The 23,515-nt window shown below is 45.1% G+C and overlaps 1 protein-coding gene across 1 annotated transcript in view; it reads right to left on the bottom strand.

The window, feature by feature from the left end:
* The window catches only part of FBN1 (fibrillin 1), a 250,030-nt gene that overhangs the window by 73,399 nt on the left and 153,116 nt on the right, over positions 1 to 23,515 (bottom strand). Inside the window, exons 25-33 of the mRNA XM_015411782.1 lie at positions 17,223 to 17,348; positions 15,768 to 15,995; positions 14,277 to 14,402; positions 14,056 to 14,184; positions 11,758 to 11,883; positions 9,808 to 9,933; positions 7,132 to 7,254; positions 4,359 to 4,484; positions 2,262 to 2,387 (exon numbers count right to left, since the gene is read on the bottom strand). Coding sequence (XP_015267268.1) covers positions 2,262 to 2,387; positions 4,359 to 4,484; positions 7,132 to 7,254; positions 9,808 to 9,933; positions 11,758 to 11,883; positions 14,056 to 14,184; positions 14,277 to 14,402; positions 15,768 to 15,995; positions 17,223 to 17,348 — 1,236 coding nt within the window. The remainder of the gene's footprint in view (positions 1 to 2,261; positions 2,388 to 4,358; positions 4,485 to 7,131; positions 7,255 to 9,807; positions 9,934 to 11,757; positions 11,884 to 14,055; positions 14,185 to 14,276; positions 14,403 to 15,767; positions 15,996 to 17,222; positions 17,349 to 23,515) is intronic.

Below are 23,515 nucleotides of genomic sequence, written 5' to 3'. Positions count from 1 at the left end.
TCACCTCCAAAGCAGCTGTTTTCTCCAGGGGGGACTAATCTCTGCAGTCTGGCAGATCAGCTGCAATTCTGGGAGATCCTCAGGCTCTGCCTTGGAGGCAGCAGCCTTACCCCATCCAGCGGCACAGCTACTGCTATCCCACCCTCGCCTCGCAACTGGCTACTTGCTCCTCCACTCCGCTTGCCCACCCCAATCTTTCTGTTCCAAGGCTCTCTCTTGTCAGTTTTGGGCCCTGTCCTCACTTTCCTAATACTGTCCAATATTCTGTCTTTCCTTTGCCCCCGGCTGCTCCTGGGGCGATGCAAATAAGCATTACCAAAGACAATTACCCAAATAAATTCAAGGAAGGCATCCCTCTGCTGCAAAAACATAACCGATTAAAGTTCCCACCCGCTGTAAAAGGAAGTTATAGGGTTCCTCCTGCATCTGTAAACAATGGCTGGAAAGCTTAACCCAAGGAATGTAATGGCAGACATGGAGCTTTAACAACACAGTAAAAAACACCCTCTTCTCAAGGCCGTTCTGCACATTTGACGGGGGGGGGGGAACCTCTGGGTGTTCTGTCTTCCAGCAGAGAAAGGGGGCTGCATGGGGGAAACACCCTGCTGACAGTGGGGCGAAATGAGAAAGATGCTGTTTGCTTGCTGGCAGCAAGCGAACAGCAGCTGAGGTCCGTATAGACTGCCATTTTTTCTGCCCTCTTTGCAGGTATGTAGCCTGGGAGAGGCCAAAGGCATCAGCTGAAGGTCAAGAGCTGAAGGGAACTTTGGCTTGTCATCATGACTCAGAGTCTGGGACCTGCAAAAGTCAGCCTTGCAGACCTGAACCAGCCCAGATCTGTTCCTGTTTCATTTATCTATCTGTTTTTTTTTTTGGGGGGGGGTGATTTTGTCTTTCTTTTCTGTAAGCCACTTTGAGTCCTTTCAGGGGGATAAACAGCCCCCCAAATGCTGTGAGTTTCCTGACTGTGAGAAGAAGGCACATCAGGATGGAGAGTTCAGGCTGACTCTTCCCCTAGAAATGCTAAGATTTCTAAGGGTAGGGAGCTTTTTATGTGTGGGAAGCATGACTCTTACATCTGCATTCCAAAGTGGTACATGAGCATTTTTCTGAATGCTTCAAGATCGGCCTTCGGTCCTGGAACGTCAGTCCAAGAGGGACAAGGATCGCTTAGACCCAGCTCAGCTCATAAGCAAACAAGTAGGAAGACAGCTGTTACTAATGAACATGATGTTCCTACATTGTTCTTACCTAGAATCATTTTCCAAATATTTGTGAAGTCTGCTTTACAACATTAATCTCAGTTTCTTAGGAGAAGTGACTTACTGGCCTGCATACTTGTCTCGCTCGAAGCTGTAAGAGCTGTGCTCGTTCTAAACCTGTATTTAAAAAATTAAGTTAACCATATGCTTGTGTTTATATTTTAGGCAATAGCTATGATCTGGAACACCTTGGCGTGAACACCATCATCCAGTGTTATTAATGTGACTGGCCCTTGAGCCTGAAAGTTTGAACTTCAGCGCTTTTTGGCTGGCAACCAATATGAAAGTCGTGTACGTTTTTGGTTTTGTTAAAATATCTTGATGTAATTTAGTTAAGTTCTGTACTGCTGCCACTTTGAAAGCACTAAAGAAAAAAACTATTCAAAATTGTATTATTTGCCAAATCATCATTTGAAGTAAAAGGTCTGCTATTTGCAGACTGGAGTGTCAAGTTACCAAACCCAATTCTGGTATGGTTTTATTGATGTGGCCCTTGGTGGTCTTGTCAAAATACAGCAAATTGTGTAAGTTGGTTCAGTCCTGGTCTCAGAATGGAGCTTTGCCAATCTCTTAGGTGGAATAAAACTCAGCATGAAGGCTTTAATGGAATACAGGACAGTTCTCATGTTACTTTTTCCTCTTTTTATTAAAAAAAACTCAAAAACAAAATGATACTGACGTTGCAACCCAAACACAGATCATGCCATGACATCACAATCCACCAGACTTTGACATCCTTATGGCTCTAACTGGAGGAAAAAAATGAGAAAGCTTTTTAAAAATTAGCCATCTGTATATAAAGAAACTGACCAGACTGCCACACCAGCGAAGCGGCAGACCGCAAAAGCAGCAAATTGCGTGTTTTCTTTCTCACAGTTAAATTGGTGCTACAAGCAAAGATGTGGTTTAAATAATACCCAGGGAGTTTACAGGGTGAAAAAACTGGTACTACATTATGATTCAGTGAACATTACTATCTATTAAAATACGCAGACATACCTGTGCAGCCAGTTGTTCCTTTTTTGCCAGAATAACCCAAATCACAGTGACAGATAAATGAGCCTTTTGTGTTCTCGCAGCTTCCGCTCAAACAAATGTTTGGATTCAGCTCACATTCATTCACATCTGGGGGGGAAATGGGGATGAGAACCATATTTGTAAGACTGCAATCAATGTTTCACTCCAGATACAAGGACAGAGGCAAAAAAAATCATTGATACAAAATATAACAGCTATGAAGCTTCAGCAAGGGATATGAAATAGTTTTGTAAAATCTGCGAAGTCCCTGCAGAAGTCATCAAAGTTTTAGCAATAGATATGATAACGGTTTTGTAAAACAGACCTTGCAAAAGTCTTCTACTGTTTGGAAAGCTGATCCTGTGGAAAGAGGCCCCATCTCTGAACCCTGATCCATCAGAACTTTGTTAGGTTTAGGCCACGGTCAGACGTGCCTTTAGATCCGACTCAGATGCGAATGCCTGACAGATCTAAAGGGCATGATCAAACTGCAACATCTGGGAAAGGTCCTGCAGTTGTCAGCACCTTGTGCTGCTCCACCATGGAAGCAGAGTTAAAAGACAGCAGGGAAAGTCTGGTCCTAATGCTTGCCGACAGGCTACGGACGGACCTTCCCCAGTCTGATCGCTCAAGCACGCTCTCATGCCATCGGGATGGTCTGCTCATTCCATCCTGACTCCATGCTGGGGTTTTTTCTCGCTTAGCAGTATGCGCGTAATCGCATACTCCATGGGGAACCCTCAGTGAGGAGGTGTGATTCCTCGTTTATGCACATGGGAAACAAAAGGGCAGTGACGGGCTGAGCCCGCAGCTACAAAGGATGTGTGATCTTGCAACACCATGTCAGTTTCTACTGGGGGAAATAGGCTCGCTTCCCCTCCGCAACAAATGGCACATGTGACCGCAGCCTTACGGTGCAGTCCTAAGCAGAGTTACACTCTTCTAAGCCCACCATATCCAGTGATTTTAGAAGGGTATACATCTTCTTGGGATTGCACTGTAAGACAAGGAATGGTTCCCAGTCCGAACTAGTAGCAGCAGCTGAGGAACCTGCCTTCCTCAGGTCAAAGGTCATGGACATCTAAGAGGAATTCCTTGCTCTTCATAGTTTCCACAAAACCAGCATCAACAGATTGTAGAACATTTCAGGTGAACCACCTGCCTTGACTTCTTGGTGAATGCTCCTATGCATTTCAAATATGACACACAGAATTAATTTAATCACTTAGTTGCCAATTTCTGTCTGCATGCGTCCAAATGCTGCAATAATAAATTAATCTGGCCTAGAGTAATTCCCCCCCTCCCCCCATTATGGAATTTTCTATTCTTGTATCAAAAGTTCAAACACCTTGTAAGATCTTAATGTTCTGCACTGTCTTCCTATGTGGAAACTGCAGATTCCCCCCCCTCCCCTCCCCGGGGCCATTTTCAAGACTGAAAGGTCTGAAATAATTCAATTGGTATTCCAGTCCTCCATGCAGGCAGTGAAATTGAAGCTTCATCAGCCAGGCTTTATTCTATGTACCCCTCTAGACAGGGTTAATGGGCACCAATTCAACAAGCTCTAGGATATAACAATTCAGAAAACTAACAAATTGGGGAGGCAGCTGGAGGAATAAAGAAATTTCATTTGAGAACTGAAATTTCCATGGTTGCCATTGAAGTAGGGATATATTGGAGATTATGGCAGTGGTAATTCCTCATTCAAAATGCTAATAGTGTAGCAGGGAAGGTAGCTTCTAAAAGCAAAACAGAGTGAAGGCTGAAAAATAGATCTCCGCTTTCCTCCCCGTATGACTTTAAGGAAATCTGAGGCTGCACCCCATGCATGGATGAAGACGTGATCTTTGTCCGGACTGTTTGTGCCTTTAGCATCCTTCATGTGAGGTCAAATCTTAACAATCTACATAAACTAGTCTTTATGTGTAGCACCAAAAAGCACAAACTGAGCGCTTCCTTATCTCCCAGATCAGAAATGCTGATGAAAAACTATTGCTTGCTTCTACATCTTAAGATCACTGTTTCCTTTCCTTCTGACACTTACACAAGATTAGGATAAGAGAGTGGTTTTTCACTTGCCTATACAAGTCTTCATGTCCTCGGATGTCATAAAACCGTCATAACAAAGGCACCTGTATTCTCCAGGTATGTTAGTGCACTGGCCCCCATCACAGATGTTAGGATTGTCTTCACACTCATCAATATCTAGAAAGTGAAGTTGAGAAATGTAAATGCAAAAAATTAATCAACACCATGAACTAGAGAGAGAGAGCTCCCTGGATTCAGCCTGGTTGAGTGATGCTTGTTTTCCAGAAGTTTAAATGCACAATGTTTGCCATGTTTGTTAAAAGCACCCTGTCTTCCTTTCACCTGGTTGCCCTAAAAAAAACCCTCAGAAATTCATTCCTTCACCTATACTAATTTGTATTAAAATATAACATTTCAGACTATTGCCTGTCTGCTCTTTCTGCTGAAAATAGTTTCCCTGGCCAGTTTATAATCAGTGACAGGGGCACAGATTTAAAATAATGAAAATTCCAACTTTTTGCAGCTCACTGACTCAATCATAGATTCAAGTGGGTTGATCTGAAGCAACAGAACAAAGTTTGAGTCCAGTGGCATCTTTAAGACCAACGAAATTTAATTCTGGGTATGCAGGCACACAAAAGCTTATACTCAGAATTAAGGGTGCTTTCACACACACTAAATAACACACTTTCAGTCCACTTTCAATCCACTTTGTAACTGGTTTTTACGGTGTGAAATGGCAAAATCCACTTGCAAACGGTCACTGGATTGAAACTGCAGGCTGCGATCACACACACTAAATAATCCACTTTCAATCCACTTCCAATGCACTTTCCAACTGGATTTTGCAAGTTCACACAGTAAAATCCAGTTGGAAAGTGCATTGAAAGTGGATTATTTAGTGTGTGTGTGATTGCAGCCTTTGTTGGTTTTAGAGTTGCCACGGGACTCAAACTTTGTTCTGAATCAATAATAATAATTTTTCTAACTCACCAATGCATTCTCAAATATAGTTTTGGCCTAAAAAATTTTTCCTGTGCTTTTTGCCCCCATTAAGAACACCCCATACTAGTCTAAGATCCAAAACTTTGCTTGGTTACTCAAAGGAAATATTTGCAAAACAAAGAGTTGAGCTAAGATCCTCCTCTCTTTGGAGGGAGAAGGGTGTAACTCACCAGAGATGAGTCTATTGTGGATTTTAGGAATTATGCAGCTGCAGAAAGCTTAACTCATTTTAGCTACAGAGTCCAAGAGTTTTCTTTTCATTATTCAGTGTCTGCGCCACCAGCACACCAAACAAACAGAAACTGTTTCTGCAAAGAGATGCATGCAACCTGGAAAACATCTTGTGCTGGCTACTGATCATCTTATTAATCAAAGGCTGCTGTCCCACCAGATCAGCCATTTGGAACTAGAACCACATTCAAATGCATGTGTAAAATCAAACAATCTGCTGCTTTACAAAGAAGGCACTTAACAACATACAGAATTTTGATTTATCAGCTTGTAATATGATATGCCTTTGCATTTCATGGCATTTTGGTGCAACTGTTTGCAATCCCCCCCCCCCCAAATACATCCCTTTCTTCTCCCTTATACTTAGGTGTATCTGCTACCTGCCAAGTTAAGATAGCACTGTGTACAAATGATGAAATGTGCTCTTGTCCAGGAAAGCTTATGCTACATCACGCATGTTCATTTTTAAAATGCCTTGTGGTGCTCTGTCAACCTTCCTGCACAGAAACGGCAATGGCCATCCCATCAGGTTTGAACTATTGGCACAAATACAGCCCAGCACCTTTATGCCTAAGAATAGCTCTCCAATGCATTGGAGTCAGAGCATGTGTGGAGTGGTCTGCTGGCCAAGAACTTCCTGTGCTTCCACGACATATATCCCTTAATTGGAAACTCAAACTTGACAGTGTCTCTCATAACTGAAACAATGATTTGGCAGCACTGTGTGCAGAATTACTACATCCAGAGATTAAACACTACATCGTCCTCTGGCTTAAATACAGCCTTGAGTTTCCTAACTTACTACAGTTGCTAAAAAGTCTAGTGCGAACCATTCTTCGGAGATGCCAACTGGTGGCTTTTATCGTGTTATAACAGGAAGGGGACTTGTGGGCAGTAGGCGGAAGCCTGTATATTGCTGGGCTCCCAGAAAGGTGTGATGGGTGTCTAAATGTGGGCCACTTTCTGCTTGTGGGCCACTTATTGTCAAGGTGGAAGGCTGGTTTTCCATCCGTTCTATCACTAACACACAGCTATTTATTCCCCCCACCCCCATTAGTATTTTTACCCTGGTTTCTGGAAAGCCAGCTATTCACTTTGATGGGAGAGTGTTAAAGGGTACACTCTGGGACTTGACTGATGTAAAAGCCAAACCCATCTACTCTTATGATGACCTCAGCATTTGGGATAAAAGCCAGACCACCTTTATTTCAACAGTGTCACACACTGCAAGCCATTTAACTTTGTCCCTTTGAACTGAGCCAGCCATTACCCAGAGCTACAGCTCTCCACCTGTTTAACCCCCCCCCCCGGTAGACTCTGGTTCTTGGGGTAAGAGAAACCTGCTTTTATATGTAAAGGTATGCGCCAAAAGTGAAAATGGAGTGAAGCACTGGTGAATCCTGGCCCTACATTTCTTGCATTATGAAGTAACACGGTGAATTCTGATGCATGGGGCTCACAAGACTGATAATTCAAACGAAAACTCATATAAGCAGATACAATGCCCTAAAAAATCAGGGAACAGCAAAGACACTGTAAGACAGAGCTCTGCAGCATCTCAGAGCAAACATTTACAAATTCACTTTACCAGTGCAAGTTCTGTGGTCTGGCATGAGTGCGAATCCCTGCCTACAGCTGCACTCGTAGCTTCCTTCCGAATTCGTACAGAAAGTGTCACAGCCACCATTTATTATGTTGCATTCATCGATATCTAGAAAAAAGCAAGAAATTGGCCATGTGAAAAAAATCAAACTAATATGGATTGTGCAGTTTGAGCTGGTTACTTGCAAGACACAATGCTCAAGTTTTCAAAACTAAAGAATGAATGGCAGACGGAAGGATTTATTACTAAAAAAAACCATCGTTTGTCTCTATTGCATTTGTATCCTGCCCTTCCTCCAAAAAACTCAGGGCAGCATGCAGGGTTCTTCCTTCTGCCACTTTATCCTCACAACAACCCTGTGTGGTAGGTTAGGCCGAGAGAAGAGAGAAACTAGCCTAAGGTCACCCACTGAGCATCATGGCTGACTGGGAATCCGAACCCGGGTCTATCTATCTTTTCCATCCATCCAATTTTATCCCAGCCTTTCTCCGAGGACTCTGGGAGGTGTACATGGGTTCCCAGTCTGTCCTCACAACAACCGCCCTGTGAGGTAGGTGAGACAGAGGCTGTGATCACACGGGCAGTTTGCCCTGACACAGTCACTCCTCCCCTCCGGATCAAATCAGCATGATCAGATGCACACATCTGGCACCCGACAGCCATCCGTACCCACCTCGTGGTAGAACTACTCCCCATCGGCTTAAAAAGCTACCGGGGAAATCTGGTAGTTTCCTGGTGAGGCGCTTCCATGGCGGCTTTTCTGGCGTTTGATCGGCCGGACGCGCCACGGAAGTGCAGGAGGCGTGTGAACAGCCCTCTCATTTCCGGCACGGCAGTATGCCATTTTCAGCAACCAGTTTGCCCAGCAAGGCAGGATACAAATTGAACATAATAAATAACAAATAAATAAATCAGAGGGGCGCATCAGCCATGGCTCTGTGCTGGTGGCGTGGTAGCGATGTGAACCGGCCCTCACGGGCCGGCTGCCCAATGTAGTCGGCGTTGCAGGACTGGTGTGAATGCTGTGAAGCGCACCTAACTCCAGCGGCTTTTTTCTCCGCGGGATACTGCCGCAGCAACCTGCCTGTCTGGACACAACCAGAGAGAGCGACCGGCCCAAGGTGACACAGTAAGTAAGTTTCATGGCTGAGTGGGAACCTGATCCTAGGTCTCCCCAATTCTAGCCTGGCACTCCAACCCCTACAGCACACCAGCTCTCTCCTGTCTAAAGAGATATTTCCAGCTATTTCTAGTAACCCACCAGGCCACTGAAAAGTAAACATGGGGGTATTACATGTGAGAAAAGAACAAAGGGCTGCACCAATATGAGCAAAGAGTCAAAAGAAAAAAATGGTGAATGGTGCTGTGGGAAAAGAATTCTTTATTCCAAATATCAATACCCCTACGCATTTCGCACCATGGTCTATGGGGGGGGGGGGGAAACACATATAAAAAAAGAAAAAATGAAAAGAACAAGGCTAACAAACATTTTGTTCTATTTATCTTCATCATTTGTTAAAAACACCAAACCAAAAAAAAAATGATTTAAAAGATAGTACTTCTGCGCATGTAGAGAGTATGCACAGAATTCCTAATTATCAAGAGACACCAGAACACTATTAGGAACTTGGAATGATCATCCTAAATTCCTAATAGTGTTTTTTCTCCATCTCTTTAGTATTAAATGTGACAATTTTGGACAAACACTAGATAGCATGAGCTGTGCTAGCGAGCCCTTACTCATGTGCTCTATCTCGCTCTTTTCTTGGCTTGAAGATTTGTTTCAGTTATATTCTGTTTAGCACAGAAGTCACTGATCTAGTTACGGATATACTCCTTCAATGCTAAGGAGTCTGTTAGGCTCCATCAGGACTGGGACATAATCCGGGGCTGTAGCACTCTCCACTGTTTCCTTTTTCAGGGTCCCAACCCAGGAAGAACTGCAGGGTGAGGAGTGGAGCTTTGCTTTCACCCGGAACCCTCTCTCCCTCCTGCCAGTCGCCGTTCCCCCCTGGCCTTATAAAGGATTTCCTGGGGGTGAGGTAACCCCAGCTTCCCCCAATGCCCTCTCTTCAGGGTCAGGCCCCCGTGGAGTGGAAGGAATCTGGGCTGATGGCCTCCCTGGCTGGGCACTCTCCTGTCCCACCCTGCCCTCCCCTGAAGTTTTAAGAGGCTGCTCTGGCAGCCTGCCCAGGCCCCAGGAGGCTCCAGCTGCTGCTGGCCTCCTCCTCTGGCCCGTTCCCAGGTACAGCCTGCTCCCTGAGCCTGTCGGGCCATGCTGCTGCTGCTGCTGCTGGCCCTGGGGCCTTTCTGGGCGTGGCCTAGCCCTTGTTCCCCTCCCTACAGGCTCTGACTGGGCTGCCTGCCTCAGCAGTGCCTTGGCAAGGGTGTCCCCTGCCGGCTTCTCTTCTGGAGCAGGTGGGTACAGGGATAGGGGCTGGAGCACCCCCCAAAAAAACCTGAATGTTAGACCATCTATAAGAGAAGAGAGATAAACACATTCTGCACCGGGCCCCAGAGGGAGAAAAAAGAATGTGAAAAAGGGAAGGGGGGACTCAAAGCAATAGGGAAAAATGAATGACAAAAATGTCAGTGCGAAATTGGTCATAATCTAATGTAACTTTAAAACAAAACAGAAAACAGGGAAAACAAAATTCTTACCAACACAGGACAGTTTATCAGGTGAAGACTGATATCCAGGGTTGCAGGCACACTGGTACTTCCCAATGAGGTTAACGCAACGCCCATTCTTACACAGATTTATGCTCAGGTCACACTCATTAATATCTATTGGAAAAAAGAAGAGGCTATTTTAAGCCTGTACTCAGAATTATCACTTCATGCGCGAGTGCTACAGGATGTGTATCTGTTTCTTTCTATGGTTATAGAGAGAAACCAGCCCAGTCAGAAATGAAGACTTGGCAGAAGCAGAAAAGAAGAAGGAAACTGAAGCGTAAAAGGGTTGTGTTCTTGTCCTAGGTCACAAAAGCTGCCCCAAGGGCCAACAGCCTGACTGAACAAAGAGCTAGGTAGGAGTCCACTAGTACCTTAGAGACCAACAAAATTTTCAGAGTATAAGCTTTCAAGAATCAAAATTGGATCCTGAAACTCACTGAACAAAGCTTCACTCCTGCCGAGAGAAGTGAAGCTCTTGCCAGGAGATCTGTGAGCCCAGTTTCAACTTACGATTCTACTGTCAGAGAATTTAAAAGAAAAAGAAAAAAGAATTTTGACAACCACATTTCACTGGAATCTCAGCTGAGCTGCACATTTCCAATTAAAAGGAAACATCCATGGCATGTAGCTAGAAGTCAGATACTACAAAAATTATTCTAATCTGTTTAACTCATCCTGATGGCATTTTGGGGGTGGGGGGGAGACCTGGTCATTGATTTGGGAGCTTGCCCCCATGCAGGGCCAGAATAAGACATACTGAAGACCTAAGCCAAGGGTCTCCAATGCAGGATCTATGTGCACCGTCGCACCCGCCAACACCTTTCTTGGTGCTCACCAAGTGTTTTTAGAGGGGGGGGGCAGATTGTGGTTCTGGTCCAGCAGGGCTTCTGACTGGCCATTCAAGATCTGATCGGCTGCGCAGATGTTTAAAATTGTTCCTTCAGCGGCAGCTGCCACCACAGCACAGAGATCTTAATTGTGTGATTGCAGGTAAACTGTGTGTAGGCAAGAAAATATTTTTAAATGTTCAACTAAAAAGGCATGATGTTAAACACATCTTATGCCTAAAATGCTGAAGAGTTACTATTAGAGTTATGCATAAGCTAACTCCCTGACATTGTTGGCTCAAAATGGCAGCCATTTTCTGGTTATGCCTATGACCTTGTGTCAGAATAGGGGGGGGGCAGATTGTGGTTCTGGTCCAGCAGGGCTTCTGACTGGCCATTCAAGATCTGATCGGCTGCGCAGATGTTTAAAATTGTTCCTTCAGCGGCAGCTGCCACTACAGCACAGAGATCTTAATTGTGTGATTGCAGGTAAGCTGTGTGTAGGCAAGAAAATATTTTTAAACGTTCAACTAAAAAGGCATGATGTTAAACACATCTTATGCCTAAAATGCTGAAGAGTTACTATTAGAGTTATGCATAAGCTAACTCCCTGACATTGTTGGCTCAAAATGGCAGCCATTTTCTGGTTATGCCTATGACCTTGTGTCAGAATGCCAAAGGTGCCTGCAGGCTAGTAAAGGTTAGGAACTCCATCTAAGCTATACTAAATTTAAGAAACCCCATAGCATCTACAAAAAAATGGTAATCTAGTCATTTTTAGTTTTGGGGGTTTTTTTAATTTAGTGGACCCTCATAAACAGAGGCCATAAATTATAGCTTACTTATTAAGCTTGTGCACAAATCCAGACTCCCCCCCCACCCATGCATGAAGAGGATTGACTGTGGCATAGTACTCTGCACTCCATTCAGGTGATTTTTTTAAAAAAAGTCAACAAGAAGTCCTGTGCAGAGAGACAGCACTTGCTAGGTAAGCCCTGGACTCTACTAGGGGTCTATGATGCAGTCCCCACAGAGCTGAAAGGAAATGGGAATGCAGAAAGCTGAGAATGCAAATGAATGCTGGTATAGAAGCTTTCCCCTGCCTTACCTATACAGGCAGAGATGTTTGGAGATATCTGATGACCAGGAGGACATTCGCATTTGAAGCTTCCTTCAGTGTTTAGGCAAACACCACCTCGGCACAACAGTGGGTTTCTTTCACATTCGTCAATGTCTGTAAAAACACAATTAAAAAAAGGAAAAAAGGAAAAGATGCATGTAAAGCAGAATGCACGTTACAGATTAAAGTTTCAACATGCAAAAACAGGAACCAAAGTGGTAGAGCTAAACCAAGCACTTATTTGACCCTTGGACCTCCAAGTTCACACCAGTGACCTCCTCCCCGAGAGTCTCTCCCTCTCCTGCTACTAACTTTTCTAGTCACCTTCCAGCTGCTGATGATCCCCTCTCTAACTGTGCCATGAGAGACAATGCCTCTTCCCAAATAATCACAGACCCACACCCATGCAAAGTGCTCATCACTGGTTCTCCTCCCGTTCCCCAAAGGGATGGTCTCTCGCCTGCCTCTCTTGCTTTCTCCTGATCGAAGAGGGAACAGGCCACATGTGTTGTCTTGGCCAGGCAGGACCTGTTGTCCTGGACAACACCCAGCAATCAAGCTTTAAATGACAACCACAGGGAGAGGGTGAATGCTGAGCAATGTAATAAGAATCTGGACATCTCAAAAGAGGGGAGGGGACAACAACTGCACCCTTTCCCCCACCGTGGGGTACCACGAGCCTATTCCCACCAAGGAACACTTGGACAATCTATAAACTTTAGGGGTTTATAATCTATACATGTGTATAATCTATAAATGTACATACATCTATAATTTATACATATGTATAATCTATACATCTATAAACGTTTTGGTGCAAATGAGGGGGACACCTGTTATTTTAGGCAACTACTTCTTCCACTTGCAGTGGCTTCTGACAGACAACAGAGGAGAGCTGTATACGCTCACCCCACCCTGAGGACATATCCTGAGATCTCTCTCCTAAATCCTTCAGCCTGTGGCACAGGAAACGGGAAACAATCCCAACTTTTAAGAATTGGCCGTTGGCCATCATGCAGATGAGTCTTCTTGAGATGTACACTTGAGAACTGAGTCCTGTATGCATATTATTTGTTTTCTACATTTATAAACTATCTTTCTCCCCAAGGGGGACCCAAAGCAGTTTACATCATTCTCCTCTCCTCTGTTTTATTCTCACAACCACCCTGTGGAGTAGGTGAGGCTGGCTGAGACAGTGTGACTGGCACCAAGATCACTCAGTATGCTTCCATGTGCATTGGGGATTCGAACCTGCCCCCCACCCCCCGATCCTAGCCCGACACTGCACCACACTGGCTCTCAATATGTGCTAAAGAAGCAAAGTTGCCTTGCTTTAGAGTGCTGTGCTAGCTTAGCTTTCCTTTAGGTAGCAACTATCTCTCAATCTAGCTTCCCACTCAGCTTTTTTTTTTATCCTAACCATTCAAGTGCCCTCATTCAGTGTATTAAGTTTCACAGTTCATATTTCAAAATACATAAATATTGAAAACTGCTCTGCTATGAATGGAGGAATATATGAAATCTCTGTAGGAAGTGGCAAAGACATTTGGAAGAGGGAAGGGTTTGTGCTCTCTTAACAATTAGCATGTATGTGGGTCAACTTCACTGCCAACCATAAATTTTACACCTAGAATAACCTCAGAAACCATCATGTCCCAGAGTGACATCATGGAGTATTATAAAAGCTGTTACTAATCAGAGCTAATCAGGGCGGGGGAGACAAATGCTGGAACCAGAGAAGGGGAAATTTGGAAGATGAGCTAAGAGCCACAGTCTTTTGTGCACTGATTCTATGAAGGCACAGTGGAAGGATTCCTGGGGTGAAACCTAAGTTCCCACCTAGGGACATCTTCAAATCAAGCTAAAGTAACAACAGTTCCTTTTCATTATTTTAAACTGAAAGATCTCAAGCAAAAAAAAAAAAAATCACAGATGCAGACCAGCTTGGAATCACAATCCTTTGAAGAGGATACAAAACCAAAAAGCTAACGTCTTTTTGAACAGCGCTTAATCCCCCCACCCGACTGATGATTTAAGATAAACTCCCACAGTCTATGGAGTTGACCTGACTAATGTAGTTTTGCAAATTAAAACAACAGCCCAGCCTGTAGTTTACCATTAGACTTAGAAAACAAAGTGCCCCCCCCCCCCCCCAGAGGCACACCCCGACCTTCCCAGGTTCCAGTAAAAATGGAGTTCAGTTTCAAAACTGCACAGTTATTGTAACTGCAGCTTCATATGAGATTTTGCTTGTGATCCAGTGCAAATGTATCTTGGCTAACATACCCATGCAGTTCTTCATCATCATAAATCCACTCTCATAGCCCTCAAAACATTCGCAGTGGAAATCGCCAGGGGTATTGACACAGAGCCCTTGGCCACACAGATCAGGAGAGATGCGACACTCATCGATATCTGCAATTGAAAACATAAAACAGCTTTAGAGCAAAGCCCAGTACTTAAATTTTGGACATAATGACAGCAAACCGCAAGCTCAGGAAGGTTACCTGTGCAGTTCCTCTCCTCTGAATCAAGTGCAAACCCACTGTCGCATTTACATCGGAAACTGCCAATAGTGTTTCGGCATTTCCCATGGGTGCAAAGACTTGGAATCATTTTACATTCGTTGATATCTAAAACAGAGAAATAGGAAGATTTGATGGAGACAATTTTTTTAAAAAGTCAATTCAGTGCACTGTCGTTTCATGAACAATAAAGTGCAAGCGCAATTTTATTTTAAAAACCTTTTTTTAAACTACAGTTCAGTGTAAGACCTACATCTCTAGTATTCTCATCAGAGATATATTTAAGCATCTTAATCTTCCACTCATTTGAAGATACTCTACAAGGCACAGAACTTTCCTATTCTTTCTTCCATGGTACAAGCTGATCATATACTCATTAGTCTGAACAACAGAACTGATGAATGGCTCTGTTTTTTTCAGCAACTAATGCACACTACCATTTTCTCATATAAAAAGTTTCATGTAGCCTACAAGGATCAAAAATTGGGAAATCTTATATACCGGGGCTCATCTCTGCAAACCACATTGCTCATCCTCCAGCAATTATTCATACATGCTTACTTAGCTCAATGGGAAATGTTAACTATTGCACTGGACACATTTACTGGATCTTTAGAGAATTTATTAGCTGTCAGTTTCTGGCCACTGAAATCTGCCAACATCCCAGCCTTGTAAAAAGGATTACAGAAAACACACACACATATACACACACACTAATCTCCCAACCTGTGACACCCCAAGGGCACTAATGCCTCTGTCAGGGAAACCTAGGTGCACCCATCAGAGCACGTGGAGCCCCCCCACCCTCATTGGGGCAAATAGTCCCCCATTGGAGCATTTCAGTTTCGGAAAATGGAACGGGGGGAGACTGAAGGTCCCTATTTCCATAGTCCTAATCTGAATGGGTCAGTATGTACCTGCAATTAAGTTCCCAGAATAGAACTTGTGGTTAACATTTGATCACACAGACTTGGGGATGACTGAGGGGAAAACGTATTATGTAGTTAGACCCTTAGTTCAGTCCCTGCAAAGCTTCCTTCATGCTGGATATGAGCTTTCCACAGCATGGCAAGCAAGAACATCTGTGAGCTTCCTCTTCTCCCCCATACAGAGAAATGTCAAGGTGGATGGAAAGGCTGGGTCAACACCTGGTTCTCCCTCTCATAACCAAATCATCAGAAGACAAGGAAACCATAGCATCCGACTAATGCATAGGACTGGAAGATAAGGGAGCTCGTTCCAAGCATGCGCTTGGCTGACATGTGGAAGAGCCAAATTCCAGCTTTTGCCTCGGTGGCTCCTAACAACTGTCATCGTACAACTTTCACATAAGAAACAGCAAACACCATAATTCAACTCTAATTCTTTCAAAAAGCAAAATCGAGGCAAGTTTATTTTTGAGCAAGGAAAAGGCAAAGGCAATGCATTCCACCAGAATGTGCCTAAATATCAGGAATCCCCCTCCCAGTGTACCTTTGAAGAAGGGTTTGCCATTGATAATCTCTCCTCGAGTTGAAAATCCAGGTCCTCTGGGGCAAAGGGCTTCGTAGTCAGGTGTTGCCTTGGCAGGGCATTCATCACAGTCAGGGCCCCAGGCCGCTCCAACCGAACAGCAGCACGCATCCATCCGGTGCCGCCCCCCTATCGGTGACGTGCAGTCTTCATCTTCATGCGTCAAGTAGCACGTCTCTAAGCGGATATCTGTTCAGGTTATATTAACAATTAATGAATGGGAAACGGTACCACAGTAGGAGAGTTGACTGCAGGAAAATGTGCAATGCAGGATTTTAAAAAGCACCTGCCAACCCATTAAAAAAAAAAACAAAAAAAAACTTCTAAAAAGTTTTTCAAATTACGTTGCTATTTTTATTCTTTGAATGCTTGTCATTTGCTTGCTTTACTGCTTTCCCCCCCAGACCCAAGAGCGGAATGTACATGGGCACCCTTCTAAATTGCCATGTGTGATTTTCCTCTTTCCCAGCCCCCACAGCTGGGGTGACAGGATGGGGGAGAATGAGTTGTATGCAGACACAGAGACTCAGAGTTCTCTTCTTCTGTGCCACAAGCTAGCCTTTGCCTCTTAGAGAAATCAGCCATGCAAGGAAAAATGGAAAAAATGGGCCCACCTTACTATCAAGGTCAACATATCACAACTTGGCAAGGGACTGTAGTTGGGTGGTAGGAGCATCTGCTTTGCATACAGAGTATCCCAGGATCAAAGCCTGGCATCTCTGTTTTGAAAAATATCAGGTAGCAGGTGATACAAAAGACCTTTGCTTGAGATTCAGGAGAGACACTGCCAGCCAAAGTAAGCAATACCAACAGTCTGCACCAGTATATAGCAGCTTCATACATTTTCAGCTGGGCAGGATTACAGCTGCAAATTATGCAGTTTCCCTTGGGAAGAAAATTCCACTGAAGAATCAGAGTGACATGCTTCTGAGCTGCCTGATCCAGAAAGCATGTTTTTCAGAACTACAAGTATTATGTGGACGCAGATTTACACCAACTGGAATGTGTTGGCTCGAAATCATACAACTGATCAACTCAAGTTTGCTTAATCAGGCAAAAGTCCTAATAAGCAAGCATTCTCCAAGAAGAGGGGAACGCTCATTCATTATCTTTACAGCAGACACCAGCTTAAGTGCTCAGAACTTGACAACTGCTACACAAAGCAATAAAGGAGAATTGAGAAGATCTCCTTTTTTAAAAAGTCAGTTTGCAATGGCCTATGAACACAGAGGTTTCGATACAGATGGTTGGTCTTTTCCCACATTGGTGCATGCTCAGGGATTCTGACGGGGAGCATTCCCTCACTCACAGAAGAGGACAAGGAAGCCCCTGCAGGACACGAAACTCTGAGGGAACACTGGAGTATATGGTTTAAGCCACAGCACTAGACCGGAGCTAAAGTGACCTAACACTTACCAAAGCATCTCTGCCCAGTTGTATCCAAAGTCATTCCATTGGGGCACTGACAAACAAAGGATCCCATGGTATTGACACAAATTCCATTGGTGCACACTCCAGGGAACACTTCACACTCGTTGACATCTGTTTAAAAATAATACAAATTATAAAATGTCAGTGACGACAGGGACAAGTCCAATTTACCCACCATACTTAGCACAGTGTGTTCAAGCACATGGGAAAGGCACGTTCACATTGCCCGTGAAATGGTCCATTAGCTGTATTCAGAGCACAAAGAAAAAGCAAAGAACTTCATACTTCAGGCTGCACAGTCCTAAGCAGCTCTGCTCAAAATCCTAGTAAGGTCGTCCTCCCAGGAAAGCATCCTTAGGGTTGCAGTGTAAGTATACTAGTTCGCAAAGGACAGATTTGGGGATTCTTGGGCATTGGGAGCTCAAAGTACCTCTATGACACACACTAGTGGAAATGCTTGCCATTTTAAGATCCTTAACTTTAAACTAGATCTTCCCAAATGCAGAATGATCTTTGTTTTTCTACATTGCCTCAAAAATGTTTCATCTACACTGGAAAGGCCAAGGGCAATTATTTAAAATATTTTTTTTAAAACACCTAGGCCAGCACAACATGAGGGTGGAAAGTGTTCCGAGCAGTCCTGTTTATTTGGGGGCAGGGAGGGGAGAACTTGCAATCATACTGGAACCAGGATCGTGGGACAAAGGTATCGCATATATGTATCAGCAGGAGTTATACCAAGGATCAGCGGTCCCGAGTCCAGTTAAACCTGTGGGCTCTTTTGGAATTTGTGAACAGATCGTGAGCGCCAGAACAAAATGACTGACATGTGGAGGGAGGATCGATCACAAAATGGCCACCATAGGGTCTTGGGCTAGGGTTGCCAAGTGGAACTTACCTTGGCAGCGGGGGACTCCCGGGTGGATCCCGGAGCGCCGCACACACGTCACCAGGAAGTGACGTTATGACACCGGGCACGCTGGAGACGGGGCCATGACCATACAAGGGAAAACCATAGAGTTTTCCCTTGTATGGCCGTGGCCCCGCCCCCAGCGTGCCCGTGTCACTTCCGGGTGATGCGCACGTCGGGGAGGAGTTCCCCCCGGGGCCCGATCTGGCGGCACCGGGGAATGGGCCTCTGGGGTGGGGGTTTCCCCACCCCCCGGGGGGACTTGGGATCCCTAGGCTGGGCCCATGCACAAAGACTGGAATCTTCCACAAAATGTTAAAAGGATCCATGCCAAACACCCTCCTATGATGGAGGCAGCTGCTTCCAAATGGAAGCTCCATGTTGACATAAAGGTGATGTCTCCTCAGCTCTTCTGAATTCCTCCTATTCCAATGAGGGAAAGCTGGGATTGGCTCTTTGCTTTGAGGAAGTAGTAAGTGGGCATTAAAAAAAAAAAACACAGGCAAGCACCATGGTGTAGATGACTGCACTAGACCATTGGGATTACTGCCAAACAGGTGCAAAAGTTTATGGAAAGTCAGAATGCCAACTTTTCAGCAAACCACTGTGGCTGTGCTTTTAACTGGAGCCAATGATGTGCAGGCGTTATCAAACGGCAATGTTTATCATGCGGAAAGTTTCATCCACTTCCTTCTGGACATCCAGCTGCTGTTAAAAGCCAGAGTCAGGAGGTTTTCTTCTGACAAATCCAAGGAACAAGTGACCCCGTGGGGGAAGGGGGCTCTCCCTGGGTCCTCTTTCCTTTATAGTACTTTCATTGAATGAAATCTATGGGGCTTTCTGGCCATAACGAACCAGAGATATTTGAACAATGAGAAATATTCAGAATCGATCCATAGGAAGCAGTTAGAACTAGACCACATGAAACATTTCTAAGCTATAATAGCGGTACTTACACAAATCCCCTGCTAACATACTGAAAATCTCGTGTCTACTATCTTGGACAAGCAATTTTCCATCTCTGCAGCACTGAAAAATGTTCTGAGCCCTCCCCTGTGAATTGGAATAGGTGGGGCTACTTTCCCTCCCGTCTCTTGAGGTCAGATAAGTTATGATCAGAGGATCTGCGGTAGGAACTTATCCAAAAACACTGGGTCATTATTTGGAAAGCTAGCTATTGTGACTAGGGACCTGGCTTCAGAGAGGAGGAGATGTTCCTTGTTCTTTTTATTTTATATATAATTCTTTTTTAAAGACGACACATATGGGAATCATTTTGTTTTTCAAATATTTCAGCTGCTGTGTCATATCAGATTGTTAGTCGCTATGACCTGATACAGTATGGAGTTCTCTTGGAGTTCAGGGATGAGAAACAGAGGATCAGGCAGGAATCTGGCTGCCCTTTAGAGGCTATGCTTTTATTACCCAGCCCACCCTCCTTTCCAACCACCCACCACAGCCTCCAATGGGCAGCAACGCAAATAAAAGGCAAAAGCTACACACCAAGGAAGCAGATATGCAGCACCCATTAAGCACCACCAGAAGGGTCTCCTTTATCCTTTTCCTGCCTTCCACCCTGCCCCATTTTACCCACTCCCTCCCTCCAACATTGCTCATTCCTAATTTCCTCTATCCCACCATCACCAAATGTATCCGTCATTGCGATGGCACTTTGTTCAACTGGCTTCCAAAGGTCTAACTTCACACAGCCATGACTTGGCAGCTCTACCACCACCCCTCCCTCCACCTCCTCAGTTCAAGGAGACTTCCAAATCACAGTGTGTGAGGCAAGGAAGGCAGAGGAGAAAGGCGGCCTTTAGCCTGATCTGATGCATGCCGTAGGAAAGTCAGCCTCCAGGTAGGGCTTGAAGCCCCCCAGAATTACAAGTCAACTCCAGATTACAGAGATCAGTTCCCCTGGAGAAAATTGATGCTTTGGAGGGTGGGCGGTATGGCATTGTACCCCACTAAGGTTCCTGTCCGCCCCAGGGTCCATCTCCAAATCTCTAGAAGTTCTCCAATGTGGGGCTGGCAACCCTACCCCCTGCTGGTGGCCAGGAGGACCCAGCAACCCTATCCCGCAGTAGGCTGCTGATGGACCATGCTTGGTTATTCAGCAGCACTGCTGCAAGCACTGCTACTTATGATCTCACACTCTTCTCCTTCAGGCGCCCAAGATATGTTAATGCCTGATCCATTCATTTATCTAGGATACTTCTACGCTGCCTCTTTGGAGTCTTGCTTGTGGCAGCTTACAGTGAATTTTAATTCTGCAGGGGCAGGGAGATGTCCATATGTGCAGGATGCTACCTTTTGGCAGGATGTTAGGCAACGTGACTTTCAGTTCCTTTCCTGATTCTATGAATACATTTCGTGTTTGTTGACTTTAATGGGATTTAGGCTGCCCAATTTGGTGCAGGACTGCCTAGCAAATCTGACAATTCTCTAAACTTGATGGGCTGCAGACCTGTGTATTCTTCCCCACTGTCAGCTATGCTGCCATGGGGGTTGGGGAGCTCAGACTGTGTCTGGTTAATTGCTAATGCATTCCTTTCTGTGCTTGTTCTGCTTTGCACCAAAATGCTTATATATACAGATGTGCAGGAGGGAGTTGTATTGTCTGGGTTTCTCCTAGGTGCCGTGGGAGAGTGTTAGTTCTCAGCTTTAGCTACCTAACGGTCTCCAAGCTTTATCCCGCATGCGGGAGGGTGCCTAATTGGCCAGTGCTAGGGGTGTGTGTGTGCATACGAATACCCTATATCCTATTATGCCCATGGGGCCGCCGCCATTCTTAAAAGTGCTTATGTTACTGCATCTATAGCTCTGCAATAAAAGTATTACCGTTCCTGAATGCGTGTACTTCGTTGTTGGCTGTGGGTTCTGACACCCACCCATCCGGGCACACACAGTAACTAATAGGGTTGCCAACTCTGGGTTCAGAAATACCTGGAGATTAGAGGGTGGAGCCTGGGAGGGGGACCTTGGTAACGTACAATGCCACCTTCCAAAGCAGCCACTTTATCCAGGAGAAGTGGAATAAATGTTTTAAGTAAATAAATAACTAATAAATAAGCAATTTATGTAGTCTGGGGTGGGACCTTGGTAACGTACAATGCCACCTTCCAAAGCAGCCACTTTATCCAGGAGAAGTGGAATAAATGTTTTAAGTAAATAAATAACTAATAAATAAGCAATTTATGTAGTCTGGGGATCAGTTGTAATTCCAGGAGATCTCCACCCCCACCTGGAGGTTGGCATCCCTAGTAACCAACCTTCTAGATTTGGCCCACATGCATACATTCATATGCATCATACTCTCCATTTACGTGATACTTCAGCTTCAAAAAATAATAATGACAGAGGGAACTGGGTATTGCGGATGTATGCACACACTCAGTTTAAAACGTCAACAGCATGTATTCCAACCCTCTATCACTTTGTGATTAAACGAACTCTTTACATGAGATTTTGCCCAGACATGCCTATTTAAGGAAAACTAAAGCAGCTGTTTGTGTGCCAAAATCTCAAAAAATGGGTACACATTTTATTATTTATTGGCTATTAAAAGCATTTGTAGACCGCCTTCTCCTTGAGACTTGAGGCGGTTTCCATACAATGTACAAGCAATAAAATCCAATTAAAATAAAAAATTTCCCTAAAAATTGCACCATATCCGTTACTCCAATGACATGTTAATATTCACTTCCACCACTATTTAAGAGGCAGACTCTAGCAAAATTTAAATTGGCTAGCTTACAGGATACGTAAAAGACTGTAGCAATGACCTAACTTGGCAAGACACCGGGAGATCTGTGTCAGGAACTACTACTCTTTTTAAAGCCTCTTAACAGACACATCTGGAGCAAGACCATGGAAGGAGGGAAGTGGGGTTTCTAAGCCTCTCCCCCCCACACACACACACATTCCTGATCTAAAATGACCTCAGGAAGGAGTGCTATTTTCCCCATTATGAAAACATACATGTGCTGGTATCACGACACACTAGTTTTCAGAATGGGGGAAACACCATCCCCCGAGGATCAGGAAAATGGTGTGAAGGAGAAAGGCTTAACCCACCCCAGCGCTGAGGCCCGAGGCACATGGTAAGTGACTTCTAAAAAACGCTTCAGATGAGGCACTCCCAGTGTCTCGTCTAGTTAGGCCCTCAGATATTGGTGAGAATCACTTTTTGCAGCTGTGTTTTGAACACTGCTGAATCAGTTCATCTATATACTAATAGTGACTTGTGGCCACCACCTGCAAATATCCAAATCACCAATGCTGAAGAGATTTCCCTGCAAACTTGGGGAACCCCTTATGCTGGCAGAAAATCTGAAAAGTTTTAAAAATGTGGGTTTAAATTCCACCCAAATGTTCTCTGTGCTTGCACACACAACACACCGGTTCAGCTGGGCAGGGGCCACCACTACAGGGAGCCACTCTGGGCCCGGCCACCAAGGCGGAGGATGCCAGGAGCTGCTCTGGGCCTGGTCACTGCCATGGCAGATGCCAGGAGAGGCTCGGGACTCAGCTGCCATGGTGGAGGATGCCAGGAGAGGCTCTGGGCCTGGCCACCATGGCTGAGCACTCTGAGATTCGCTCTGGGCGCAGGATACTGCAAGCCTCTCCGGGCTCAGAGCAGCTCCCAGGCACTGTTGCTGTCACCACCTGGTTTAAGATGGGTGGTGGGACCTGGAGCTGTCATGGGGGAGGGGATATGGGATTCTCCCCCTGCAAGTGTTGCAGGCCTCCCACTTGTCCTGCACTAATTCTTATGAAACTAATAAAAGCCTTCAGGCCCGGCCCCGACTTGACCTGGATAGCTCAGGCTAGCCTGATCTCATCAGATCTCAGAAGTTAACCAGGGCCAACCCTGGCAAGTAATTGGAAGGGAGACCTCCAAGGAATACCAGGGCTCGGGACACAGAGGCAGGCTAAACAAGCCCCCAGTAAGGGTCACCAAGCCCCCAGCAGGTGTTGCCAGAAGTCACCATGACTTCCAGGCATGCAAGCACATACACACACACACATGGTCTTCCACAGAAGCGTGACAAATATCACCAGCATTTTCCACCTCCTGTAGCCCAGACTAGCTCGATCTCATCAGAGCTCAGAAGCTAAGCAACACTGGAACTTGGATGGAGATAACCAAGGAAGGACTGGGCTGCTATGTGTCGGAGCGCTGCAGCCCGGGGGAGGCCAGAAGACGCTCCCCACTGCCTCCCGGTGTAAGTGAGGGATCCGCGGGGGGTGGCGGAGGCTTGATTGGGGGAGTGGGGCTGGTGGGAGAGCCTCCCCCCTCCTCCCCATCTCTTTGCCCTCTTTCTTTCCCTCCTTTCCTTCCCCTTTCCTTTTCTTTCTCTCTTTC

This window comes from Gekko japonicus, unplaced genomic scaffold (assembly GCF_001447785.1).
Source record: "Gekko japonicus isolate JY-2015 unplaced genomic scaffold, Gekko_japonicus_V1.1 scaffold266, whole genome shotgun sequence".
NCBI lineage: Eukaryota > Metazoa > Chordata > Lepidosauria > Squamata > Gekkonidae > Gekko > Gekko japonicus.
This window is presented reverse-complemented; position numbering and strand designations above follow the sequence as displayed.